This window comes from Chamaea fasciata, unplaced genomic scaffold, assembly GCF_029207755.1.
Source record: "Chamaea fasciata isolate MVZ Bird 193981 ecotype frontalis unplaced genomic scaffold, bChaFas1.0.hap1 SCAF_21, whole genome shotgun sequence".
Classification (NCBI taxonomy): domain Eukaryota; kingdom Metazoa; phylum Chordata; class Aves; order Passeriformes; family Sylviidae; genus Chamaea; species Chamaea fasciata.
In genome coordinates, this window is record NW_027094106.1 from 10,662,536 (window position 1) to 10,689,485 (window position 26,950).

Below are 26,950 nucleotides of genomic sequence, written 5' to 3' on the forward strand. Positions count from 1 at the left end.
CTCCCTCCCGGCGGCCGCGGCGCCTCTGACAGCGCGGAGCGAGCGGAGCGTCCCCGAGCGCCGGCACCGCGCACCGGGAGCCCCGCACCGGGACCGCCACCCCGCACCGGACCGGCACCCCGACCCCGCACCGGGACGCCGCGCCGGTGAGTGGGACGGGCGGGTGGCGCCGGCCCCGCGCGGCACGGCGAGGCGGCGGCGCCGGCGGGGCTCGGTAGGGCCGGGGCCTGCCGCCCCCCCCTCGGCCCGCGGGTTGTCCCGGCCCGGGGCCCGAGCGGCCGCCGCTTTCCTCTCGGCTCTCCCCCTCCTCTCCCGCTCCCCGCCCTCGCCCCGCTCCCCCCCCTTCTCTCCTGGCTCTCAAAATGGCGGCCGCGCCCGTTGGTGAGGAGGGACCGGGCGGGGCGGGGGGCGGCGGGGGGGCGGCCCGGTGTCCTCCCCCCGGGCCGCTCGGGGGGCTCTGGGCGCGGCTCCCCGCGGGCCGGGCCCCGCTCCCGCCGTGACTCTGCAGGAAAACAGGGCCCGGCGGGAGCGGCGGGGCGGGCGCGGAGCCGCCGCTGGGCCCGTGTCCCCCCCCGCGGGCCGCGCCGCTCCGTCCGTGACTTAGCAAATACCGGGAGGAGGCGATGGGCCGGGGCGAATGGCGATAAAATAGCCTTCGGGGGCGATGGGCCCGGTGTGTGCGCGGAGGGGACCCCCAGCATCCCTCCCCGGTTCCTGCCGGGGCTTTCCCCTGTCACCGTCTCCCCGGGCCGGGCGGCGGCCCGAATCGCCAGCGCGGCCGAGGCACCGAGAACAGGACGGGAATTAATAATCCAGGGACAGGAGTAGGTGTTGTTTCAGATTTTTTCTCGCATCCCCAGTTTTCCTGCAGTGCTCAGCAGGGCAGCAGCGATAGGAGGTGGCTCAGACCTTCAGAACCAGCTGCAGTAAAACGGGGGAGGGAGGTCTGATCTCTCCTTCTGGGGGTCATACCACTGCCTGGATGGCTGCAGGTGCACAGGCTTCCCCTGAAAACCGTACAGTATTGCTAAAAATCCCGTGTTAATTGCTACTCCCGAGGTTTTGTTTCGGCAGGAGGTTATATGCAGGCAGGGCTTTTGATGGAAGCTGGGGGGTGGGAGTGGTGCCTCCCTTGAAAAGTTTGGGGTTTGTTCAGTTCTGTGGGCGTGAGATTTTTTTTTTTTTAAGGTGGATGCAATTAAACTTGACCTTTAATATCAATAATAATGTGACACCTTCCCTTTCTTTGCCATGGTATCACTCGAACCATTTCCTCGCCGATAGTGCTGCAGCAGTGGGCTTGGTTGGTGCAGGTCAAGTCCTTTCATAATGAATTGCCTACTAGGGATGGGGGAAGGTTAATCTAAGCTATATTAAAAATCTTTAATAAACACCGTTTTAATATAATTAAACGTTTGGGCATATTGACCTGGCTAAATGATGTATTTTTGTGGTGATTCTTTTAAGTGTATGTTCCTGTGACAGTATTGTTCATGGCATTAGGAGGTGGTGGTTAAAGAACCTCCGTTCAGTGATGATCATTTTGTAAATGATTGTGCAGCATTTGGCTGGATTTCGGGAGAGGGAGGGTCTGCTGTCAGAATGTTATTTGCCCTTAGAGTAATTTTGTTAAATAGGAAAATTATGTTGGGGAACTAAACAAAGAAAATATTTTTGAACTGTGAGATGCATTGCAAATATCCGGCTCGTTCTCGGGCATCTCGTTTTTGTGTGTTTCTGTTGCTGTTCCCATGTTTGTGGATGCTGTGAGCAGCCATTGAGCAGGGAAGAGACTGGGTGGAGTAAGGAGGCAAAGCTGCGAAATGGCTCGATTACCCTTTCAGAGCTTTTTTTTCCTCCCTTTGCCGGGGTGGAGGAATACTAATTGCCGTAACAATGAAGTCTCTTCTTTAGGGAAGAATCTAATGGTGCAGGAAGCTTCGGAAATGAAACAAATCTCACATTCTGTTCTGAGGCTGATTTTTCTGCAGGGTGGATTTTGATTTGTCTGGCAGGGAGAAGTGACCAGTCACTGTTGCAAAGCCGGATTTTTTTTGTCTGATAACCGCTTCAATTTATCCCCTTAGATATGCACTTGTTGAATTGATTTTATGTACACTTGAGATAAGAATTACAATTTTTGTGCGCGTGTTTTACACATAAGATTCTCCGGAATGTAGAGAAGCCTCTGTATTGTGGCTTCATGCTGTTATTTGTTCATGGAACTTCTTGGTTCGAGCGGATTATGGGTGGGCACACAGCAAAAGACAATCCCTGGTTTCTCTGGTGACCACAGTGGAGTGACTGCTGTCAGTGTGCACACTGGATTGCTCTGCCCTTCACCCTGTGCCAAGTTCTTGTAAAATAACATCTCAGGGTTTGGGGAGCCCTTTTGAGCACTGTAAGAACATTGCTGTCCCCCTTGGGTACCGCTGCTTAAAGTTGTGTAGGAAAGGCGTTTGAACAAAGGATTTGGGGAATACAATGGGGTTTGGAGAAAGCACCTAGGAAGGGCTGCCTGTGGAAGTGCTCTCCCGTTCCACATGTGCCTCATGGCATCCCCATCTGATTTCAGTGCTGATTGGAGCAGGTACAGCACTGAACACGGATGGTTCTGAAGCAGACTGAGGTTTTGCTTTTTCATGGGGGTCTCAGTTCTGGAGTGCAGTTTGTGACAGGAGATGGGCGTACAAGAAGGAGACTGTGTTTCTCTTAGTATGCCCAAAATTAAAACGAGGGGCAGTGGTTTCTGCGTTGTTTCTGGCTCATTCACTTGGAGTAGATGTTCCAGTGGCAGCATGAGCTAAATACCTGAGTCTAATGCATCTCCAGGCTGAGGCCAGTGAAGAACCCAGTAAAGCACTTGCCATCTTAACAGCTTTGCTTGATTTTTGTGCTTGAAATGATGGCAGTCACTTTTTCTACAGGACTAACTTGTTCATTTGGGTTCTGCAGAAGCAAAAGGCATCAACAGTTCCTTTCTGGCTGCTCTGTCTTGCCTGTCCTGCTGACTCCTGTGCCTGTCCTGGCTCCTCTGCTCCTCCTAGCCTGGGAGCTCAGGTTGTGTCTTTGCTCTCAGCTCGCTGTGTGTCCAACTCGCTGTGGATGGGACAGCTCCAGAGTCAACATCTGCCTTGTCCATGAAGAGCTCCATAGCCAGTGTCCATCATTAATTGTAATGTATTTATACTTCTTGGGGAGTATTCTGGGCAAACAATAGCTGAACCCCTCTTCCTCAGGGTAGCTCAGGTGTCGACTGCATATGTTTGTAAGTTTTTTTACAACCATCTGTAGCTGCCCTGTATTCCTGAGCTAGAAGGTTTGGAATTACCATAGTGGGAAGGAGAGTGACATTGGAATAGTTTGGTTTAGGTCAGCTCTCTTCTACTTTGGTGTACTTGAGGCCCATTTTCTAAACTAAAGGCAGAGACTGGGAGAGCCACTGAAGCATCCATGAAGTGGGCACTGAAATACTTGTCAGGCTGAGAAAAGGAACTGTGTAGGCCTAAATTCAGGAAATCAAGAGGACAATAGCAATCCATAATTGTTATTAATAGATAATAATTTCATATTTTCTGTTGGGTGCGGGGGCGTTTCCAGCCTCTAACATGTAATTTATGATGGCAAGTGAAGATCCTTCCCAAGGATCAGAGCCATGTGTGTTGGTAGAATGGTGCTGGGACTCTCCTGTGAGGTTTGTTGCAGAGAAGTCGTTAAATTATGCTCTGTCCATACTTGCAGATCTGTCAGTGACGTTACAACTGGCTTCTCTTTCTCCCTGTTATAAGAGCTTAAGTATCATTGGCAGGACAACCTGACTACTATAAACATATTGCACTGGTGAAGCCTTGCCTGGGTTCAGGGGCTTTCTCAGGAGCTGCTTTATTACCTGGCACAAGGGAAATGGGGCTCCTAACGTGGCTGTTGAGCGTTTGAATCATGGGTGATGTTGCTTTGTCTTTTGATCTGCCTAGCAGAGTAGGCTACACTTCAAGTTTTTAAAAGTAGGCATTCACACTAAGATCCAATCTTGACCTGTTTAAAATCAGATTTCAAGTACACAGAGCTGTTTCCTCAGAGTTGTTGCTCTGAATGCTGTCCATGCTAGGAGAGTGTCAGTGGCTGTGCTCTGTGGGCAGGAGTGTGCCACCACTGAGGTGCAGAGGTGTGGTGGGACCTGGAGCTCTGTCACCTCACCTTGATGGTGGGGTCCTGAGCCTACGTTGGCTTGAATGTCTGGTTTTCATGTACTGCGGTTGTTTTAGAACTTTTCTTCATTCCTACCATGTTCTAAAACCTACTGATGAACAGTATGTATTAAAAGCATTGGCAAGGACCAGGATTTTGTCTGGTGAAGAACAGAATTCCAGTTTTACCCTGGAGATGCCAGCTGCGGTGGGTTAGCCCAGCAGGTGTGTATGGCTAACCTGTATCTTATCTCAGTTTAAAGAAGGGCCTTTTCCTCTCAGTTGAGGCAGCACCTGGATGAGGCAATGTTTGTCTCATTCATAATGTTTAAAAGCTTATTCTGTTTTCTTTTTTTTTTTTTTTTTCAACCTACTGCTCACTCCTTAAGGGAATAAATAGGTGTGACTTAGGCACTCCTGCTTTTAGGTCACTGTCTTGGAAGCCACCTATCATTTCACTTCCTGCTGGCATGTACAGTCAGGAAATGTCAAAGAAAAATGTTACTTAGGAAGTTAGTGTATGCTGAACTCCATTTCCTTGGGACTGTAAACATATATACAGTCCTTTCAAAACTAATGCTCAAAACTAGTGCACAGCATTGGCACACTGACCAATACCAAGAGCACTGATGCATGTATAACTGTGTAAAAAATCAACATCATGAATTCAAAGTACCTGCTGGTTAATACATTTGGAATTATTTTCACCATTTCCTTCTTAATGGTACTGAGTGAGCTCTGCGGCTTGGCTGCGTGTGGACTTTGGATAAGGATTGTGATTAAATGAATGTAATAAATACAACTTGGTGGTTGTGCTTCTGTTGTTTCTGGAAGACTTAACTGATATTTTTAACTAGTAACTAGTTGCTGCAGCCTTGAGAAGGTGTTTCCAGAGATGGGCCTGTCCATGGCTGAGGCTTGTAGGTGGTGCAGCAGCAGTGTCTGTCCTGTAATTTCCTTGGATCCGTTGTTAAGTAGGTCCCTGCCGAGGGAGTTGGTCCAAGGCTGTTCAGAGGCACCTCTTGTTCTGGGGCTGGTTGGTGACTCAGCTGTCACACCTCCTGTGAGGCAGGTGACAGGCTCTGTGGCTGGTGCTGGACTGGTTTGCATCTGGGATAGAGCAGGGGCCCTCATGACTGAGATTATTTATACCTTGCCTCTTGTATCCGTGTTAATTGTTCCTCTTGTGCTTCACAAACCTTAAGTTCTTTTGGTTTAATTAGACTAGTGTTCCCCTCCCCACCTCCCCCCGAGATTGCCTCTGCCTTGTTTTTCTGCTTAATGCTAAAGCAAAGGTGTTAAGTTTATCCTTCTTTAAGGCTAGAGGAAAATCAGCTGGAAGCATCTAGGTTGTTTGCTGCAGATAAATGACTGTTTCTTCCATAAAGAAACAATATTGGCAGCTTGTCTTGTGCTGAATTCACCTGCATTTTGGGCTGAAGAAAGAGATTGGATAAACAGTTTGGTTTGTTTAAATGCTCATATCTTTGCAGTCTATTAAGAGGATGATGTCATTAATGAGTGTCTGTATGTATTTTAAACAGATGGTGTCTGTTAAATTAGTAATGGTAGAAGTTTCTGGTTCTCTCACCTTCAGCTCTGTTTTAGAGGCAGGAGTGTAGTAGGTGAAGGTGGGTGATAAGAAAGGTGAGACACCTTCTACCAGAACCCTGATTTCATTATTTTTGGTGCTAGTGTCATGAAAGGTTGAACACTGTTCCCTGTAACAGAATAAGATGTTAAAGATGACAATTATGGTCAGCTTTTTGGTTTTTTTTCCTCCCCTCTGGAAAAGCAAAGTCATTTTTGGTTAATAAGCTTTGAAAATGGCTAAAGGACCAACAGTGTTCTCGTGGTTGAAGAGTGGAAGTTCTGTCTAAGTTCTTGTTTGGATTTCTTTGTGGTTTACACCTTCCCTTGTTTCTAAAGTATTAACATAGGTGTTCCTTTAAGTTTCCCTCTGGATATTTTTCTATATAGACTTAATCAATTCACGGTTGTTTTTGTTAATATCACATTTCCTGTACAACAGGCAGTTTAATGATTGAATTATTTAAGTTTGGTTATAGTCCTGTGACCTCCTTGACAGTTATAAATCTCTTACTTAATTTTTCAAGTCAGAGAAGTGTGGGGGGAAGAACTGAGAACAACAAAGTTCAGATCCAGTGCATGCCTGCAGATTGACATATCTAAGTGGTCTAGAATTGCTCTCCCAAAATCTGTATGTGTTGTTTGACCTAGCAGTAGTGATGCTGAAAACCACCCAGCTGACCCTGATGTGCTTTGCTGTGAGCAGGTGTAGAGTAGCAGCGTGTAACGTGGAGCCCTGTGGCACTGCCCTGCTCGCTGTCCACCACTGCCGCAGCACCCTGAGCACTGTGGGGAGTGCCATGGCAAGAACCTTGGCTCACATGTTAAAGCTTTGTTTTCTGCTCCAGCTGCCTTCTTCCTGGTATTGGTAGGTAAATTCGCCTGCGTTTTCACACAGAATTGAACGGGTAGGTGAGAAGAAGGATGTTTTCCCTTGTTTTCCACCAAAGCCTACACACAGACCTCAGGCTGGAGCTCTGACCTGGAGGAAGCTCAAAGCCTCTAAAATGAGATGTGACAGTGCTCAAGATGTTTCTCTTGAGAATTACTTGGATCATGCTTCTATCAGCATTGCAAAACTGAAGTGATACATGGAGAAAAAATGTCAAGATTGAACTAATTTAAAGTCTTCTTTAAAAAATAAGTATTTTCCAAGCAAATTTAGTCCAGATTCCTCAAAGTCATTTAGTGTTGGTGCCTGGGAAGGTAACGAGGCCAGAAATGTTTTTTATTGTTTTACAGTCCTAAAAGTGGGTAGTGACTGCCAGTGATGTGTTAAAAACTTAGCTTGAAATAATATGGGCAAGCAGACGGGCATAGGAGTTGATTTCAAAATGCACAGGCGTTCCTTTAGGCAGCATGCTGCGTGGAGCAGCCAGCCTGCTCCTGGTTTATAGCATCGTGATGACATTCCTGAGCTTTATTTTTCAGATGTAATTGCAACCTGCATTTCAAGTCTTTGGAACATAGGCACTATATCTGATCTGCTACAGATTGCTTTCTAGTTCCCCATGGATTTGGTGTTGAATTATTTTCAGAACTAAACTACTGTATCAGGTTTTTAGCAAAAGCTGTAAAAGTAGGTGAAATGGGGAAGAAAGCGGGCATAAAATTTTTCACTTTTTTTCATGTTAAAGATATATTTCCTTTGATAAACCTGTAACTGAACTGAAAATGTTTTTTGTGAAATATTACAAACACTGCACGGAATGCTGTACTCTGTGGATACTACATTGATGTATCAAGCAAAGTGTTGACCTACGGGCATTCTGAGACTTCCCTTAATTGCAGAATAACAGGCTTACTAAACATATGAATTAAAAATAAGGCTCAGAGTTGTAATTCAGATCAGATTTGCTTCTTGTTTTGTTTTTCCCAAATCAGATAGCTGTTGGAGCTCACTTGGTTGTAATCCCTCAGCCAGCTTTACTGATGTAGGCTGAAAAGTGGGAAAAAGATTAACCCAGCTCATAAATGAGTGGCTTTCTCATATTCCCCGACTCATCCCTGCTGGCTTAGCAGGTGATGGATTCCAACATTTTCTAGGATAAGGTCTGTTTGCTGCACTGAGAGCAGCTGCATGGCTGTGCCTGGGTGATTCTACTGTGCATGAGCTTTCCTGCAGTAACGGGGGGAAGATGGAGGCAGGAGAGGAACTGGGTTATTTTACTTGATACTGTTTTTCTTTCCTATCAACAGATAGAGACGCATCTAGGAACCCTTTTCAGGTCCTAGTAGTTATGCCCAGGAGCCATGGGTATTACTTCACTTCTGTGGAATCTGGTTTTGAGTACTTTTGTGGAAAGAGTTGTCCTTTTCTGTGGCTTGAGTTTGATAAAGCAGCTTTTTGCTTATGGACTTTAAACCAAAATCACACCCATTAAAATTAGTTTAAATTAAAAGAAAGTTTTCTTATATACTTGGTAGAATTTAGTGGCATAATCCAGAAGTGTAAGAGAACCATTCACGTGGTCTAGTTCTTCCTTAAGGACTGTAGCTCTAATTGCCTGGGAATACTCCCAAATCACCACTTTTGAGTTCTCTTGTTAATGTTATGAAACAGGATACACTGTTGAAGAACCTTGCAAAGGACCTCCTGTGCCAGCCATGTAGCACCAGACAATGCAACAAGAGTTTCTCCTTTATTGATGCACAAATTGGGGCTTTCAGCTTTAAAGAACTGGGGAATTTAATTCTGATTATATCAATTCGGTTACTCTTTTTGGTGGCCTTTGGTTTTCATGAGTGACTAGCCTTTCACTGGGATTGTAAAATTAGCTGAAGAGAGGGAGCTAACTGAAGTAGGATTTTGGGAATAATAACAAATCAGAAGTAAACTCCGGGAGTTTTCTTTGAGGTAAAAAAAAAAACAAAACCTTTTAAGAATGGCAGAATGTGCTAGGGAAACCACTTGAAAGTGGGTAGCATGTGGCTGGACACTCCAAAATATTTTAAGTTTTATATGGGTTATTAACATTTTAAATGATAAATTAAGATTGTAATTTGAACTTAAATATGAGTAATGGAAAACTCTTAATTGATTTCACAACGTGAACTGAGTTTTGTGTTCCTGATGCTGGTGATGGCTCATCTGCCTTTTTGCCACCCAGGTGCTTTGTATGAGGTGTTCCTGGGCTGGCAATCTGAGAAAGTGATGTCTGATTCTGTTTCCTTCAATAAGCGTTCTTATACAATATCATTAAAAATGATGTCATAATAATACTTAGGGAAAAAATGGTCTTGTAGCTAAGGTAACTAAAGTATTAGAATTCTGCAAAAATGTACAATTCCTAAAGCACAGCAGTGCTTAGCTAAAGCTTTGTTGAGTTTTCAGAGCTGCACTCTGCTGGTCTGTTCTGTATCTGCTGATGCTTTAGTTCTGTAATTGATGCCATGTATCTCTTCTAATTTTTAATATAATGAGCTACTGTTACATGTTTAGTGTACAAAGCTTGTGTTTTTGTGGGAAGGGCTGTTTATGGAGCCTAAGCAACGGTCATAAAAACTGCAGAAATTGAATTAATTTCCTGGTAGGTTCCTGGAGTAGCCATGGACATATCTTTGGGATATGCACTACCAGATGAGGTTGCTGGACAGCAGCAGCAGAGTGAACCCGGGGTGGTGGTGCTGGTGTATGGAGCAGTTCACTGCTGCTGCCATGAACCAAGGAGTGAAGCTGAAGCTGATTTTTGCTCTTGCAGCTCACTGTGGTAGCAGGGCACTGCCAGTGACAGAGGCACTGGCACAGCTGGGTTTGCTGTGCCTCACTCCTGGCAGAGGAGAGCTCAGCTGGGAGTGACTCCTACTGTGGCTTTTTCTGAACAGCAGAAATGGGCACTTTTAGTCAGTTGAGCCATTTTAGGGGTTTGTTTATGGTTTTGGTCCTTGGAAGTGTTTTTGACACACTGAATAGGAGCAAACAAAGGCAGTGGAGAACCTTGAACCCAACTTACTGACAAAACCCTGTGGAAGATGCTGAGGTTTGTTGTGATGGTGGAGTTGGGTACCTCAGGATACACTTCTGAAAATGTGGATTTGGAAGGGCTTAGGTATATAACCCAAATTTTAGTACTGTTCAGCATCCAGTATACTCTGCTAAACAAAATCATCATGAACTCTGAAGAAGTTTATGGACTCGATTTGATTTATTTTTTTGTGTATACAGAATGGGCACTTTTAGGTATTTTAATTCCAGTAATGTTGCTCTGGCTTGATGCTGGTTAAATGAACAAGTATTTTTGTCAGGTTGAGACTAAAATGCTGATGAATTAATTTTCTTCCATAATCTGTTTCTCAGTTTTATTTGGAGAATACTTACAGAAAATATTTAAGTGTCTCCTGAAGCAAGTATGAACAGTCACAGAAATACCTGCAAGCCAAGGTGTCTAATTTATTGGCATGACATACCGTGAACTGAGGGGAATCTCTTGCCTGGAAGTGATTTTCTTTTCCCTGCCTCAGTGCTGTGACTGAGCGTGTAGCTGTTGTGCTTGGATACCTCCTGTAGAGCTGTCTCAGCTAACAAATGGAGCTGAACTTGTTTCATTTTGCTGTTGGTGCATGTATGAATCATTTGCAGGTCTCCCATTAAGTTATTGTGAAGTTTTGCAGTAATCTAGGAAGCACTTGAACCACGCTGATAGCCATCAGTGTTTGAAGGCAGGAAGCAGCAGTGGTATGTTGGGTCCTGTTAGTCACCCTGGGAAGGGCTGCTGGTGTCCGTGCAGGTCGGTGGGGCTGGCGGGGTGCCCGGCTTGCACCAGCTGCCCCAGGGTGACACCTCAGAGCCTGTCCTCAGAGCCTGTCCTCAGCCTGCTGGAGCTCAGCAGTCTCTGAACCCAGGGCCATGGTCAGACATGAATAGACAGAGCATCCCTTTTTATTTTTTTTTTTTTTTTCAAATGAGAAGGTCAGATGAACCTGCACTGTGCTGTTTTCACCTTCCCTTACTGGAGAGGATTCTTCTGCTTTTCAGGTATTCCTGCTCGGTTTGTTGCACTTCATCAGTGATTCTCTGTGCTTTAGAAGCTTGTGCAGGGAAAAATTCTGGCCTGTGATGATTCTTGGCTGTCTCTTTTTCAATGAATTTCTTTTTAAAGATTATGCTTTACTATGCCACACTCTAGTCCTGCAGCACCGAAGGACTGAAGTGGGTCTGCTGTCCTTACTGCTCTGACGTTTCTGCCAGTCCTAAGCGTAAAAGCGGATCTGTAGCTGAGTGGAAAGGTGGGCAGTTGGGATGGGGTGCGGTTGCCTGCTGAGGGTCTGCTGCTGTTAGTGAGCTGAGGAGTGTGTTTTGTACACGCAGGGAACGGTTTGTGTTGTTGTAGAAAACCGTGCGGGTCCCGTGCTGCCAGGAGGAGTGAGAGGTGCCCACTGCCTGTGTCGTACCTGTGCCAGCCACAGGCGTTCTGCCAGCTCCCAAGTTTAAAAGGCTTACAGACACACCTGATCTTGCTGAGAACACCTGTAGCCTCTGTTACTGTCCTTAGGCACTAACAGTAACTGCCACTTGGTGCTTTTGTATATGCAGACTATTGATAGGGAATCAGATAGGGTTTAAGTTAGAAACTGTGACTTGGAAGGGTGTAAATGGCTATTTATAAAGGCACATGCTGGTTCACACTTAATTAGTAGCTCCAGTCCTTGAGTGGCTAAGTTCAGTGTGCTTTTTCCTGTATTTAATAGTGGATAAAATAAAATCCTCATGCAAAGACACCTTTTCTTTCAAATGATCTGTGTCTTGGCACTGCCATAAGATGCTGATACGAAGTGACCAGTTTCAGGTGAGATGTAATGAACAGGTGGCGGTTCTTCCTGGGTTGTTTCTGTTCCCCAGGGTTCCCCCAGAGCCCCAGCTGCCTCACGGCTGAGCTGTTTGAGGGTAACGCGGTGGTGGCTGAGAGGTGATGGAGGAGGACTGGTTAGTCTTGCTTTGCTGAAGCCCGTATGTCACAAAGTCTGCTCCAGCTAAAAAAAAGGTAGTGCACATAGTGGCACAGGTGTGTAATTAATGGTGGTCCTTTTGGGCTCTTTGGATTTGGATACTTTTGCTTGAGCGGGTTGTTTGTGTGTGGGATTTTTGTTTGGTTTGTTTTGTGTTCGTTTGCGGTGGGCTTTCTTTGTTTTTGTTTTGTTTGTTCTGTTTTTGTATATGAAGGAGGCAATCCTAAAAATACTTTGCCGTCTATTGAGGTGGCTTTGTAGGTAAAAGTCAGGAATACTGAGCAGAGTGCTTGGAACTGACCCCTTCTGGAAGAGGGAGATGCTGTAGATCAGTTGGTTGGTGGCTTTGGCTCGGCTGTAATTTGCTAATAGCAGGAGTAGCTGCTTTGCCCTGTAGCTGTTGGAATTTATCTAGTACTAGGATCTGTTTCTCACTGACAATTCAGAGTTAGACTGGAGCAGTCCAGGTGTTCGGAAGCGTACATGGGATATGGAGAAGTTTGGGGTTAAATGGGTGATACGTGAAGGATGGCCGTACAAACACAGTTGCTGTTATTTTTAGACGAGTGCTACAGTTGCGTCTCCCAGATGCCACACCAGAACTGATGAGACAGTGGGATTTTTGCCGGAGTCAGTACGCTGGCGCTGGGTTTGCTCGGCGTTCCCTGCGCGGTGTTGGTTCCCGGCACGAAGCCCGCGCTCGGGGTTTGCCCCGGCGGGGCTGGCGGCGGCTTCGGGCCCTCGCCGTGTCGGCAGTGCCCGGCCGCCCCGCGGCGCGCCCTCTGCGGGCCGCCCCCGGCACTGCAGCGCCTGGCTCGGGGGTGATTCCCTGCGCTGCTCTGCTCCGTACTGAGCACCCGACACCTCCTGAAACCCAGCTGTCTCTCTGCCTGGCATGAATTGGGTGTGGGACAAGAGGCAGTGAAATGGTTGCTTCTGTTCTCTGAAGGGATGCAGCCTGTGCTGTTAGTTTTCAGCTGAATTGTTTCCGAAATAGCTGTTGGGGAAGAGGTTTGACTAAGTGAGGCGTTGCCTGTTTAAAGTGTTCCTATCCTAACTGGCTTGCAGGGCAGTATTACGGTGTGCAGCATTTAACGTGGAAGATCCTCCAGCAGGGTGGAAATAAGCAATTTGCAGCTTAAGCTCATTTTGAAGCAGACAGCAGGGCCTGGATAGGTTTAGAAAGAAGCCTCTGATCTCCTCTGATGAATAAGTAGCCATTAGTGATACAAGCTTAGTATTTTCCTTACTTTTTTCATAGCAGGCTATTGTTTAAAGGAGCCTCCTCACTGAAATTATTATTTATCTGTGATGCTGAAGTCAGTGTACCTGTGTCTCTAGGAAGGGGCAGAGGAGAGGCAGCGGGAGCATGCAGTCCTCAAGCAGCCAGTAGAAAGTTTACAAACCCACCTGCTGTCTCTCAGCCTCTGTGTGTTGCCGCAGTTTATCTCGGTGCTGAAGGCTGGTTGGTTGGTCAGACTTGCTGAGCAGCCTGAGTGAACGATGAGTCCTGTACAGAACCTGCCAGGTGTGCAAGAAGTGCCGTTTCAGCACTTGGCGTGGTCGCGGTGCTCACAAAGTCCCTGCAGTGCAGAAAGCAAAGGCGGTGCTGCCAACGTGGGTTTGTTGGTGTCCCTGTGGCAGAGGTTAAAGCTGCCCAGTTGAAGCAGGCTGTGCACTGAGAATGCTGTAGTTCATGTTGCTGAATCCAAGGATACTATCGAGTGAGTGTTTTGGAAAAGCACAACTCCGCTGACTGCAACTCGAGCGTGTCGGGTTTCAGCTGTAACCTGAACTGGCGTTGCCGGGGGTGTTGTGGTCCCTCCCCTGCCTGAGCCCAACTGCAGTAATGGGCCTGTGCAGCTCTTCCCGTGGTAATGGTGCCACTGCTGACATTGGAGGACTGTTTAAAAACTTGCTGTGCCCTAAACATGGGCGAGATGAAATATTAACTCTAGGTAAGCTACATAAACGCGTTTGCAAAGGAAACAAGTATTGTCTTTTAGTCAGACGTTTTTCGGAACTTCCTCAGGTGGTGGTAATGGAGTGGGAAGAGTCATTTGTGTGCTACAGCAGTGTAGTGCTGTAGCTGCAAGGGCCCCATGCTGGGGTAGAGCCAGAGCCTTTAAAGATGCTGTTTGGATAAAGCTGAGAAAGCTTCCTGAGGAATGCTTGTTTCAAGGAAACAAATGGTGTCTCTTTCTCTTCCTTCTAGATGGATTGAATCTTCTGTGTTGAATGTCTCTGGATTCCCTATTGGATTTCACATCTGGAGAAACAGTTGTGATTTAAGCCACTGTGGCAGACTGAATTGTGGATCCTGGGTTCCCAAGACTTTAGCTCTTGAGGAGAAGCCACTGCTGGATCACGTTAACCTGACATCTCAGCCACGATGGTGCTGTCACAAAGGCAACGAGATGAACTGTAAGGGATCATTATTTTTAAGTTTGTGTTGCATTTTCATTAAACTTCAGTTATTAGCATTTGTTTCCAAATAGATTTTAGACTGTCTCTGTTCACTTGATCTTTAAGTACTGTGTATTGTGGTTTGGATCTCTCTACTCTTTATTTTTGATAGAACTGTTGGTATTTGAAACTAGAATTGGGAAATGAGGAAAGTTTAATTTCAGAGTTACTGTTGGTTTAAAAAATGGATTCTTTAATCTGCAATAAGCACATTGCAATATAAGCTGTAATCTGTGAATTCTACATTGATCTTGAGTAAATTCTGGAAATTTTTTTCTATTTTACTTTGGAATGTGGACAAGGATTTGATCAGAGTGCACTATGTTGTGGTGACAGTCTTTCTCTGACTCCTTAAATTGTATTTAAAATGTTTTGTAGAAATCGAGCGATAGCAGATTACCTCCGTTCCAATGGCTACGAGGAGGCGTATTCGGTTTTTAAAAAGGAAGCTGAACTAGATGTGGTGAGTTCAAACAAGATTCTTCGTCTATAGTTAAATTTTGAAGTCTGTCAGTTTTATGGCATCTGCATCTGTCCTGAACCTGTGTGTCTGTTACCTACCTGTTAGCTCAGGCAGTTTCAGAACTGGAGGTGATGAACTCACACAGCTTATTGCCTTGCCAGAAAAGGGAAAAATAATCATTGGATGAGTTGACCGTTTCGGAGGAAATGATTTTATAACCAGATTTGGTCTGAGACTGTGCAGCTTTGGAGACTGACTTCACTGGGAATCTTTGAGAAACAGGGAGACATAACTGTATTACTTCTGTCCTCTGCTTTATCATACAGAGCCAATGTTGGAAATTCGTTTGACTTTGAGTTGGGTCAGGAGTTAAGTCATTGCCTGAGTCTGGTGCACACCTCCAGGGTAACCATGTAGCAGGAGGGCAGGCTGAAGCAGTTGACAGAAGTTCCAGTTCATATCATCCCATAAGGCCAGGTTGGACAGGGCTTGGAGCAGCCTGGTCTAGTGGGAGGTGTTCCCCCCTGGCACGGGGGTGGAACTAAATGAGGTTCAAGGTCCCTTCCAGCCCAAACTGGCCTGTGATTCTGTGATTGTGTGACCAGCTCTGGTAAGCAGCTCTGTTTGCTTAGACTGTACAGATGCCAATGACTCAGACCAGTCGTTTCTTGCAACTTCATTCTGTTGATTTGCCTTTGTCACAGATGATTTGGTATAATTTTTAACTTTGCCACCTATTAGCATAGGAAGTGTGCATTTCATATGGCTACAGCTGGATTGAGTAGTAAACTTCTGTGTGCTGGATAAATCCTCTGGATAAATCCTTGCCTTTTCTTTGTTACTTATCTTCCATTGTTCTTTTTCCAAAATGCTTGAAATTTGACTTAATTTCTTCAATTTGCTACTAGTATTGAATAAATAAGTAGAAATGACAAATTGAAATGCCAAACTTATAATTGAAAAACCTAATATCATTCCCCTATCTGCCTTATCTATCAACCTAATTTAGTCTCCTCTTCCCAAAGCTTAGGAAAGCAATCTAAATAGGTTAGATGGTCCTGAGGGAAAGAGAAAATGCAGTTGCTAAAAGTTTCATGACTTTTAGGCAAAAAAATCTGAATTAGAGTGGGCTATACTAAAATGGAAAAAAAAAAGGTAAAGGCTGAAATTATTTGAGTAAATTGGAAGGATTGATGTGTATCTCTACAAAGAGAGATTTAATTTTTGTGTGGATTATTCATGGAGATAACTCCAGCTTTTACAAGTGCCTCCCTATAGTAGTAGATGAACATCTGTCTCTGACCAAGGTAGCCCGACCTCAGAGCTTTTATCTTTTGTGGAATAAGCCTTGGCGTGGTTATTTTCTGATGTCTGTTATCTTCCTCTCATTTAGGATTATTGTAGCATGAGACTGTAATTTTGTAATGGAAATAAAGCGCAGCATTTAGATACTTCTGCATCTCTGATGCTTATTTTTCTGTGTTGCTTTTCTTCCTTTTTCTTAAAATGCTTCATCTTAGAATGAAGAGTTAGATAAGAAGTATGCTGGACTTCTGGAAAAGAAATGGACATCTGTTATAAGATTACAAAAGAAGGTAAGTAAGATCTGCTGGTTGTACGTGTATAAGAAGTTAGCACAGAAAGCATTCGGCACTGAGCAGACACGTGCAGTCCTGAAGCTGGAGAGGCAGGAGGTGCCCTGAGGCAGTTGGTGAGTAGGGGAATGGAATTGCTGTGTGCAGAGGGTCAGGTTGGGCTAGTACGGAGGAAAATCCCTGCTGCCTGTTGTCTTTGGCCATGGCCCTAGAGGGAAGGAGCCATTAGCTCCAGTGCCTTCCAGTGCCAATTGTGCTGCAAGTGGAGAGTACAAAACTCTTTTTAGTCATGCTTCAATGGCTCAAGAGTGTATTAAAAGCAGAAATACCCCTAAAATCTCTGTGCTAACAATGAGGTCCTATCCCTTATGCAGGTTAATACAGCGAGGGTTTATTCGCCCTCCAGTGTTTCTGTTGTTGGTTAATGTGTGTGCCAGCTCCAACAGCACACAGAATTCCTGCAGCAGTAGCATTCCTTTTTGTTAGCACAACCTTCTTTGGTAGTTTGGCACAGTAGTAATTCAGATGTATTTATACAGCGTGTGAGTAAACGGGATTTTTTAGAACTTTTTTTCCCTGTGAAAATATTTGGGAATTTGAAAAGAATAAATTATTAATGATTAAATTATTAAGAATTAACTAAATTATTAAAGAATAAACCTTAAATTGTTAATTTAGGTTTGAATTTTAAAACCAATGCTACTGAATATTGGTAATCAGTTTTGGTCCATGGAATCTTTGCTTTACCATGTTGTTATTTGGATTGCTAATGCAAGAAGGTGAATTAGATCTTGTATAAAACCGGAAATGAAAGGTCTCTTTAAAATTCATACTCTTAGGTAATGGAATTAGAATCGAAGCTGAATGAAGCTAAGGAAGAATTTACATCAGGTGGACCTCTTGGTCAGAAACGAGACCCTAAGGAGTGGATTCCTCGTCCTCCAGAGAAGTATGCGTTGAGTGGGCACAGGAGTCCTGTCACTCGAGTCATTTTCCATCCAGTTTTCAGTGTTATGGTCTCTGCTTCAGAGGATGCCACAATAAAGGTGTGTGTGTGCTCCAGACAACTGGCTGTGGAATAGGTGACATCAATACAGGGAAACTTGTTCTCCTGCTGGGTTTATAATGCTTAAAGTTAGCTGAAAAGCAATTTTCCAAATGCATTAATTCAGTTAATTTATAAGTAACAAAATCGCATAAAAAGAAATTTACGTTTCTCTACTGTTAAGCTTTTTAGGGTTGTCTGTCTCTTGCTTGATTAATTATTGAAGAGGGTGCCAGACTGGCCCTCAGAGTGCAAATGTGAGGCTGGAGAATACGAAGAGTAATGGGCTGCTGCTAACAGGTTGTCTGTTCCCTCGTCAGGTGTGGGATTATGAGACAGGAGACTTTGAGCGGACCCTGAAGGGGCACACAGACTCTGTGCAAGATATTTCCTTTGACCACACTGGCAAACTCTTGGCCTCCTGTTCTGCTGATATGACCATTAAGCTATGGGATTTCCAGGGCTTTGAGTGCATCAGAACTATGCATGGTAAGGTATAAAGGGATTGATTTAGCTGTCTGTATAGTGAAGAGATTTATTTATTTATTTATTTATTTATTTATTTATTTAATCCAGGAAAACTGCTGATGTGGAAAGGGGTTATAGACCAGAGTATTTTCCAAAAGGAAAAGGGGGGACATAATTTGATGCTTTTGAGTGCTCTGTAAATAGGGGGTACATGCAGTGTTTATGGAATGAAATAGCATCTTAAATCTACTATGCATGATGGTGTGGGAAGCATCCTGTAATGATACTGAAATAAAATGACAGTTAGAGGGATTTCAGCTTTAAATATTAAATGCTTGCTAGACAATAAAACTGCCTTCAAATCAGTGGAAGCTTCCTTCCTTCAGCTCTCTGTGTTCCTGATGCAGGGCTACAGGAAGGGGGGAATCAGTGCCAGGGGAGTTGTGGCTGCTCCATGTGGGGTTTGGCTGCCTGTGTTTGATCACATGGGAACATTCCCTTTGCACTGGGTTTGAAAACCAGAGGAAAAATGAGAAAGTATAACCACAGCTAAAAGATTGTAATATTGACAGCAAAGGCTTTTTGTGGTCTTATGTAAGATCTTCGTTCTTGCTTTTAGGATCATCTTTTAGAAATGGCGAGTAGAAACAGAGAATGTTTGAGACTTAGAAAAATAAACACCCACCCTTAGATATATGCAAGTAAACAGAAAGCACCTTTAAGGATGATCAGTGTCTGGACTGTGGGGGTTCTGAAAATGTGGATGATTACTTCATAAAGCCTCATGTGTACATGTAAAGATTATTCCATAAAACACACACTGCTGCTGTAGCTACTTACCCAAGATAAAAAAAGTGGCAAGTCGTGTGTGCTCTGTGAAAACTCTGCCAGTGCCACTTAATAAAGGTTTTATTTTGTTTTTAGGTCATGATCATAACGTTTCTTCGGTAGCCATCATGCCCAACGGAGATCATATAGTTTCTGCCTCAAGGGATAAAACTATCAAAATGTGGGAAGTCCAGACAGGGTAAGTGCACTTGTGAGCAAACAGCACCAGAACAAAGGCAATGAGAAACCATTGTGTGTAGAAATGGGACACAGGGATCTGAATGTCAGCAGTCACTATTTGAATTGAGAAATGATGTTGTGTTGTTTAGAGTAATTCACTGAAGGATTCTGCCTCAATCATTAGGCAAAGTGGTTTAGATGTTAATACTGACTAACTAAAGCTAACTGGTTTTGTCTTTCTAGAAGCTATGAGGGTAGATCTCTAGCTCATGACCAATTAAGAAAATAAATTCACTGGTTAGCCATGAGTTTAAAGGGAGTATCTGTTACCTTTCTTGACACAGATCAAGGTGTCTCCTGATTTTTTTTTTTTTTTTGTCTTCTTGCTTGTTTCATTTATCAGTTGTCTCTCTAATACCTAAATGACCTGGAAAGCTCTGCTGCTTCTTACAGTACCTGTTTAATGCAAGTAGACAGTTCGACTTCATGTTCTCCCAAGCTTCCTGCTTTTTGCCCTAACAAGTTTTTGCTAGCTTTTAGCTGTCACTGCTTTCTCATGTCAGCCTCCTTTCCATGAACTCTTTATGGCACTTTCCATCATCTGCCAGGATGAACATGTGTGCGCTAAAATATTTTATCTTAACCACTGAGAGTAGGTTAAGTGTCCTCGAATTGCCAGGGCACGTGCAGAGGGTTGTTGCGCCGGTGTCTGAGTGCTGCTGTGTTTGTTTGCACAGTTACTGCGTGAAGACTTTCACGGGGCACAGAGAATGGGTGCGCATGGTGCGGCCCAACCAGGACGGCACCTTGATTGCCAGCTGCTCCAACGACCAGACGGTGCGCGTGTGGGTGGTAGCCACAAAGGAATGCAAAGCTGAGCTCCGAGAGCACGAGCATGTGGTAGAGTGCATTTCCTGGGCTCCTGAGAGCTCCTACTCCACCATATCAGAAGCTACAGGATCAGAGGTAACATTCCCGGGCTGTTACACAAGCACACGCAGGTCTGTGCTCTGTGTAGCACTGACAGCCACTGAGCTTTGGGCTCAAAGGGCCTGGCAGGTACAGCAGGTGTATGAGTGCTTTTGTCCCAGTATCCTGGTGTGCAGCTAAGCCCCGTCTTGGCTTCCCAGGATCCAGCTTTTGTGTTCAGGACCTATCCTTTCTCTAGTGAAGGTGAATGTCGGGGAGGTGCTCTGTTCAGGGAGGAGTGAGAGTGGGACCACTGTCTGGTACTGCAGCAAAGAAATGTGTAAAGCAGCTTCTCTGGCAGAATGTGAGGATTATAAGGATGCTTAGCAATTGGAAGGCAGAGGGGGGAAGGAGCCAGTCAGGAATGCAGAATGAAGCTGCCTTAGGTGCAGTGTGCACCAAGGAGTCAAGCGCCAACTGCTGTTTTACTGTACAGCTACTGATGGGAGAAAGCATTCCTTAACTAAAAGGAATCCCAGTTTGTGTGATCACAGGTACCTCTTCTAGTGAGCCTCAAGAAGGGCTTGTTAAAGGCCAGAAGAAATCGTGTTCTAAGGATGTTAAAGTATAGGTGAAAGGAACTAGGAATTAACTCCAGTTTCTAGTCAAACTCCCCACCCGGTATTGCTGCTTTTTTGCCCTCTGCCTCCAAAGGCCATGGACACCCCAGGGGAAAAGCAGCCACACTTGACAAAGGGACTTGTCTAGTGATGGCTTTTACAGGTTATTTCAGTCAAATTTTACTTGAACCTCTGAAAGATCCTCATAATCTTTTAATTGTAAGTAATTAAAACGGAAGTCTGTGTGTCCCTTCCTGTGGCCGTGCGGGCTGTGCCGCCGTGCCTCCCCTGCCCCCTGCTGATGGGATGGGGCACAGCGCGCACGGGAGCTCCTTCCCTGCACACCGCGGCCAGGTGCGAACACCGTGCCTGGACACGCACAGAAATCACTTCACAGCAGGGAGTTTTCAGAAGTTCCTAACCCTGCTTCATTGCATTTTATCAAGAATGTGAACACCAAGGTACATGTGAGCTGCATCCTCATTTGCCCCAAGATGTGGCACTTGAGCTGTGTTTGCTGTTAACAGAGGATGTCGTGCAGTAGGCAAGTGTGTATTCAAAGTGTTACTTGGCTTGTGGAATCAGCAGGACAAACGACCATTTCTTTGAACAGATTGTGTAATTCTCCTAGCAGTAGTACCAGTACCAGACCCAGCTTTGTCAGTGTGGGGTTACTCGCTGTAAGCTGTTGTATGATCTGATTTTGGTACTAAGCAATATCACTGGGAAGGGATCTGCTTCATTCCGCCTCTTCCCGCTTCCATCCTATGTATACCATAACTTAAACCATAATTTTCTGTAGACTAAGAAGAGTGGCAAGCCTGGGCCTTTTCTGCTGTCTGGATCCAGAGACAAGACCATTAAGATGTGGGACATTAGCACTGGCATGTGCCTTATGACACTTGTAAGTCCATCGGTGTTTTTTCTGGCAGTCACAGCCTCATATGTACAACCAGTTTTAATGAAATGTATTATCTTGAATGTCATGTTTTCAAGAGAAGCCAGAGTTGCTGGAAATGCAGTTTTAATGGCTTCTGTGGTTCAGATCTTGTTGTTGCTAAGAAATACTGACAATTTCCAAAACCATAGTGTGAATGCAGTACTGTTGTGTAGGTTCTGTGATGAGTAGCTTGGTTTGTTTACAGAAATGCTGGTAATGATCTGAATTTTGTCTTCTATGAAATATCATGTTGTTCCCACGTGTGGGACTTCCCACAGGCCATAGCCTGCTGTTCCCAGCTCAGATTCCAGCTGGACTGGGTGGTGGTGCTGGGGTGGAGAGCAGAATTGGTGCAGATCACATGAGGGCTGCTGTTTGTTTGCCTTCAAGTACAGGAACTTGCATTGTTGGGAGAACTGATAGAGGTGTAATAATAGAAACTGGAGATAAGCTGGGAGTTGTGAGAGGTTTCAGGAGCTCCAGTGCTGTCCTTGCGGGGCCAGGCAGGGGTCCCTCAGTGTGCCATAGTGTGAGGTGTGGGATGCTCAGCTCTCAGCCTGCTCACTGATCTCTCCTTGTGTACAAGGTGGGCCATGATAACTGGGTACGTGGCGTCCTGTTCCATTCTGGGGGAAAGTTTATTTTGAGCTGTGCTGATGACAAGACTCTCCGTGTCTGGGACTTCAAGAACAAGCGATGCATGAAAACCCTCAACGCGCACGAACACTTTGTTACCTCTTTGGGTATGTATTGCTCCCTGTGCCAGAGCTGCTGCCTCCCCACTGGCTGCAGCTGAGCACCAGGCTGGCATTCACCTTGGGGCTCTAGTGGCGCTTTGTTTTCTCTGTGTAGAAGAAATGAACTAGAAATCAACTCAAATTTCTAGTCAAACCCCCCACCCATGTGAGTTGTAGAGTTAGAATGTGCTGGATTTTTCCACTTCTGCTGCCAGTGTTGTCCAGGGATAAGGATGTTGACTGACAGGGAGTTCTGGAACCTGTCACCAGAGCATGCAGGCACCTGGGGAGGGCTCCAGTGTCAGTGCTTGTCCAGCAAAAGGAAAAGTGTGTGTGCAAGGGTCAGAAAAGAGTTACTTTGAATTCCTGGACGTTCCTGGTTCATGTTACTAGATCTTAGTAACAGCATGAGGGATTTGGCTACAAAAGTACAGCCAGGAGCTTTGGAATGCAGCCTTTGAGCTGGTAGAATTGTTTTGAAGAAGCAGTGCCATTCAGTGAGAGTAGGAAATGCTGAAGTTGTGGGTTCGTTGGTAACGTGAGCTTTTGTCTCCTGGCAGATTTCCACAAGACAGCCCCGTACGTGGTGACTGGGAGTGTAGATCAAACAGTAAAAGTGTGGGAGTGCCGCTGATGGAGTTCACAGTGACCCCTTTTCCTCTGGATGCACTCAGATACCATGGTTACCCATTGAGCTCTGTTTAAATAAATATTGTCCTTTCATGTAAATTATTCTGGATGTAGATTGAGCTTATTAAATGTTACACACAAAGTATTCATGCATGGTGAATCCAAATTGTATACTGTAAATTTACATACGTTGTCTAGAAGTACCATAGGTTTAAGAACATGGGCTGGCATTGGTCACATCAGACCTGAGAAGGCAGAAGTGGGATGATTGGAATAGGGCACTTAACTGAATAGTTGACAGTGTCGTTATGTCGGATAATTATACCTGTTTTTCTTTCTGCTGTCTGTTGGTGCCTGAATTGGTGACCTCATTTGGGAAAAGTTTTGTAGGGCTTTTTCAGAAATGTGTATCTATGTAACATCACTTAAGTGTGCTTAATAAATCTTCTCTAAGAATACTAGATAATAAGGCTGCAATTCAGAATCTTCTGAACCTTATATGTAATTAATGGAAATTAATTAAACTCTGGAATATTTGTCATGAACCATTTGCCAAATCAACAGAAAACACTTGTTTTGGCCTCCTATCACGCAAGGGTTGGTATATTTATAGAACTGACTGTAAACCTGAAATAAGACAACAAATCTTAGTCGCAGCTGATGTGATAAATGTATTTATTTTTTATTTGGTCATTCAATGGTTAAGCTGTGCTGTTAAACTAAGTTTAAATGATTTTTTGTTTGGTTTTTCTTATGCTAGACAAACTTCCAGGAGGAGTTGTCCATCCCACTAGAGTTTAGTGATCCAGTTTCCAGTAGAGCTTCCTCTCCCAAATGACTGCCATGGTCCACCTTGCTGTTAGCTTTCCATGTTTGTTAGAGATGTGCAATTCCTATTACACAGCAGGATCAAAGGACACTTCCCTCATTCACTGGCAGGAAATTGGGGTATACAAAAGTTTCTTGGTTTCCTTAGTGCCTCCTTGGACAATGAGGTGATCCTCACCTTGGCAGTGTGGCTCCAATAAAAACGTCCTGGGGTTTTCAAGTGGAGAAAAAACCTTGGACTGCAGCTTTGAAATGCTTTAAAGGAAGCACTAAGTATCTTGAGAATCGGTTGACAATGGCAGGTCAGATCCATGCAGGCTTCTGAAAGAAGGATGCCATGAGCAAAGCCCACACCCATCTGTGGGAATGATGCTAAACATCAAAACCAAACCCAAATCCTATCAGCAAAACCAGCCCAGCTCAGTTATTAGTATTTATGTTGTTTGGTGTACACAATTTTTAATTTGCAAATCCCTAAAGTTACATATTTTGATCTGAAATGAATGAAAATATTATAAATTAATATTTTAATCAGCATTTTGGTGACAGATTCCATTGTAGATAACCAAGAATTACAATACTTATCAAACTAACCAGGTCTTTTTAAAAATCAACTTTAAAATTGACAGTACAATGAAGTACCGGGCTGATGTTTTAACAGGTGAATTTGTGCTTTGTTTTATTCCTTTGGTTTAATCCGTGGCTTTTAAAATGCCCCTTTTAAAGCTGAGAGTCCCTGACCAGCATAGGGTGGGCTGGAGGGCGAGCACACTGCACCTGGTGAGGGGGAAACTTCCACAGTCAGCCCCGAAGGACCCGTTGTTCTGTGGGAGGAGCTGGGTTGGGGTGTGGGATCCTATGGAAAGCGGGGTTCTGATGTGGGGGTTTTCAGGGCCAGTTTAAGATCCAGGCTGATCTCTTAAATCCAGTGGTTTCTGTCATTCTCAGTGTGTGTTGCTGCATAAGCATGCACGAATAAAGTCTGTTTTGTTCATTAGCTGCTTGGACTGGAAAAATTTGCTGCTTTTTGTCCTATTGGAGAACTCCCCATACACAAGTAGTGCATCTTAAAACCCTCCATGCATCTGCAACTGTAAAGTAATAACATCTGTTTAATTCCTGGTAGGACCTAGAAACTCTATTTAAGTCTAAAGTAAACCACCCTCATGTACATAACTCAAACCTGAATGAGAAATTAAAGGTACCTGTGATGTGGAAGTTGTCTACTGCATTTTTTCCCTGAAGCAAAGAAGCATTTACTAGGACAGCCGGCCCCGGTGCTGGCAGCAGCGTCACTGCTGTGTGAGACTCAACACTGCTGCTGTGCAGAGTGAGCCTTCTGGGGCAGCAGGGAATGATCTCAGGGATGGTCCTGGCAGGACCAAAGCTGAAGCCCTGGCTGGAAGGGAGCCGCACCACAGGCGTGGGAGTGAGGGGACACTGGGACGTGCTGTGGAGCTGTCCCCACTGTTACTGTCAGCTTGAGCTGTGCCTTTGCTGTGATCAAAACTGCAGCAGTGAGGTTACTGGGTCAATAATGAACTAAATGCATTGGAGGGGGAGAGAGGTTCGCTGGTGCTTTGGCACTTCGTCACCAAACCTGGCAGCACGTGCCAGGACCCAGCTCTGGCTGTAGCAGAGCCACTGCAGATCCCTGGGCTGAGCCTAGCCTGGGCCATGCCACACGGGCCAGAAAGTGCAGCGCTTTTTGTGGTTTAGATAGAAGCTGGAAGCTGATGTTTTATACCATCTTGCACTTTAGAAGGTGAAACAAACCCTTCCTGCTTTTGTGTGTGGTGTGACCAATGTGTGCCCGGGGCACTGAGGAAAGGAAAACAACCCCAGGGTGGTAGTGAGTGGCAACTATGGGCACGGGTCCCTGCCTCTCCTCTGCCTCTTCCTGTCCGTGTGAACTGCCTGAGAAATCACTCTTAGACAGCTCCTGACTCCCCTGAGAGCTGTTTAAAAGGAAAAATACTTTGTTTTCGTAGACAGTGGTGGCTTGGTAATCCTTTAATGATTTGAATATTGCAAATGCTGAGTTGAGTGAAGGAAAAGCGCCCTTGGAGTGAGCTGTTGTGTCCAGCTGTATATAATGTCCGTGTATTAAATCAATACCGAGAGTCCTGTAGCAAGAGCACGTGCATAGAGGGGTGGGATGGACGGGGGGGAGCGGGGGGGTCGCGTTGGATTTGCAAGTCACAACTGGCGTTAACTGGCCTTTTTATCTTTCCACTGTGTCATGTAAGTAGCTGCTTTCCTGTCCTGCCTGTCCCTCAGGCTTCCCCGAGTTCATTCTGAAGAGAAGTTAGCAAAATCCTCATGCTTTAGTCGATCCCGACATCGACGTGAAGGCAAATGTCAGATGTTTGTTTGAGCGCTGTTAGAGGTTGCAATTGGAGAGAACAGTTCCCAGGCTGTAGGAGTTAACTGAAGCTATTGACACAATTAAAACAAAGTCGGTAAAGGAATGTATATAATACTGCTCTGTGTTTTACAGTAAGATTTGTTGCTCTCAGACTGTGTAAAACAAAATTTATTCATGTTTTCTGCATATTAAAAAAATCTTATTGTACCAATTGGTAAACTATTAAATGCATATAAAACTAGATGTGGTTTTGTTTCCTTGGATGCAAGAATTAAAACTATTTTGAAAAAAGCTAATGGTGTTTCACCCTCAGATTTTGCTCCCACCTGCTTTGCCCTTGCTCCGATTTTCATTCAACTTGTGCTCACCTGCGGCTGCAGGAAGTGGTTTTGAGCTGGTTCACGGCAGCTGGAGTAGTGAGAGGTTTTGTTGGTTGATCCGGTGCAGGGGGGTGCTGCAGGAAGTGCTCTGGCGGGCTAAGCTGGACTCAGAGGTGCGCAGGAGAGCCTTGTCCCTGCACCTGGCACAGGCCAGCCCTGGTTGGTTGGGTTTGTTGGATTTTCCCCTTCTGTTGGCCCGGTGTCTGTACTGCAGCCCTGCCGGGAGCTGCCGTTCGCTGCCCCTCACTCATGCCGAGGGCGGTGGATGAGCGCGGCCGTGGACCCTCTCGGCCGTGGACCCTCTCGGCTTTGAGGCTGCACGGGGAGCTGGGTGCTCCTGGCAACATCCGTTCTGCTGTTTGGGGTCTTGTGCCTGTGTGTGCTTTGGTTTAATTTTTCCCCGTGATTTGGCCCTAATTGCCTCAAGTACCGTTTAGAGATGGGTCAGTGGCCGGAGCTGGAATGGGCACATCTTCATAATGAATGAGCACGGATGTGCTCCTGAGCTTGATGCGGGGAGAGAATGAAAGGGCACTCCCACCACTGAGGTCTGTGGAAGCAGCTGGCAGGGTGGTACTTTGCAGTGGGAACAGACACGGGATGGACGTTTGGAGGAGGCTCACTTGCATTTGGGAAAAAAACCAGTCTGGGCTCTGCCAGAGCTAATCAGATGGGGTGACAGGGTGGCACATAGGTGGTTTTTGGGGTGAGGGTTGAAAGGACAGCCTCACATGTCCACAAGCAGTGAGTTTCTCGCAGGGAGGCCAAGG

At 45.3% G+C, this 26,950-nt stretch overlaps 1 protein-coding gene across 3 annotated transcripts; it reads left to right on the top strand.

Annotated features, from left to right (window-relative positions):
* PAFAH1B1 (platelet activating factor acetylhydrolase 1b regulatory subunit 1) lies at positions 1-26,041 on the top strand. 3 transcript variants are annotated; one of them, XM_066201685.1, is made up of 11 exons: positions 1-146; positions 13,939-14,147; positions 14,568-14,652; positions 16,173-16,247; positions 17,087-17,293; positions 17,613-17,781; positions 18,685-18,787; positions 19,506-19,734; positions 21,100-21,201; positions 21,824-21,980; positions 22,535-26,041. In XM_066201685.1, the coding sequence occupies exons 2-11, from the start codon at positions 14,116-14,118 to the stop codon at positions 22,606-22,608; spliced, it is 1,233 nt and encodes a 410-aa protein (XP_066057782.1). In that variant the 5' UTR covers positions 1-146; positions 13,939-14,115; the 3' UTR covers positions 22,609-26,041. The 3 variants fall into 3 exon arrangements, with proteins under 3 accessions (XP_066057782.1, XP_066057784.1, XP_066057785.1); XM_066201687.1 differs by lacking the exon at positions 1-146 and adding an exon at positions 349-381; XM_066201688.1 differs by lacking the exon at positions 1-146 and adding an exon at positions 625-824.
* Positions 26,042-26,950: the final 909 nt, after the last annotated feature.

Coding starts and splice junctions, on each gene's coding strand:
- PAFAH1B1 (XM_066201685.1), top strand. CDS start 14,116: ATGGTGCTGTCACAAAGGCAACGAGATGAACT. Junction 14,148..14,567: donor CAAAGGCAACGAGATGAACT/GTAAGGGATCAT, acceptor AATGTTTTGTAG/AAATCGAGCGATAGCAGATT. Junction 19,735..21,099: donor CAGAAGCTACAGGATCAGAG/GTAACATTCCCG, acceptor AATTTTCTGTAG/ACTAAGAAGAGTGGCAAGCC.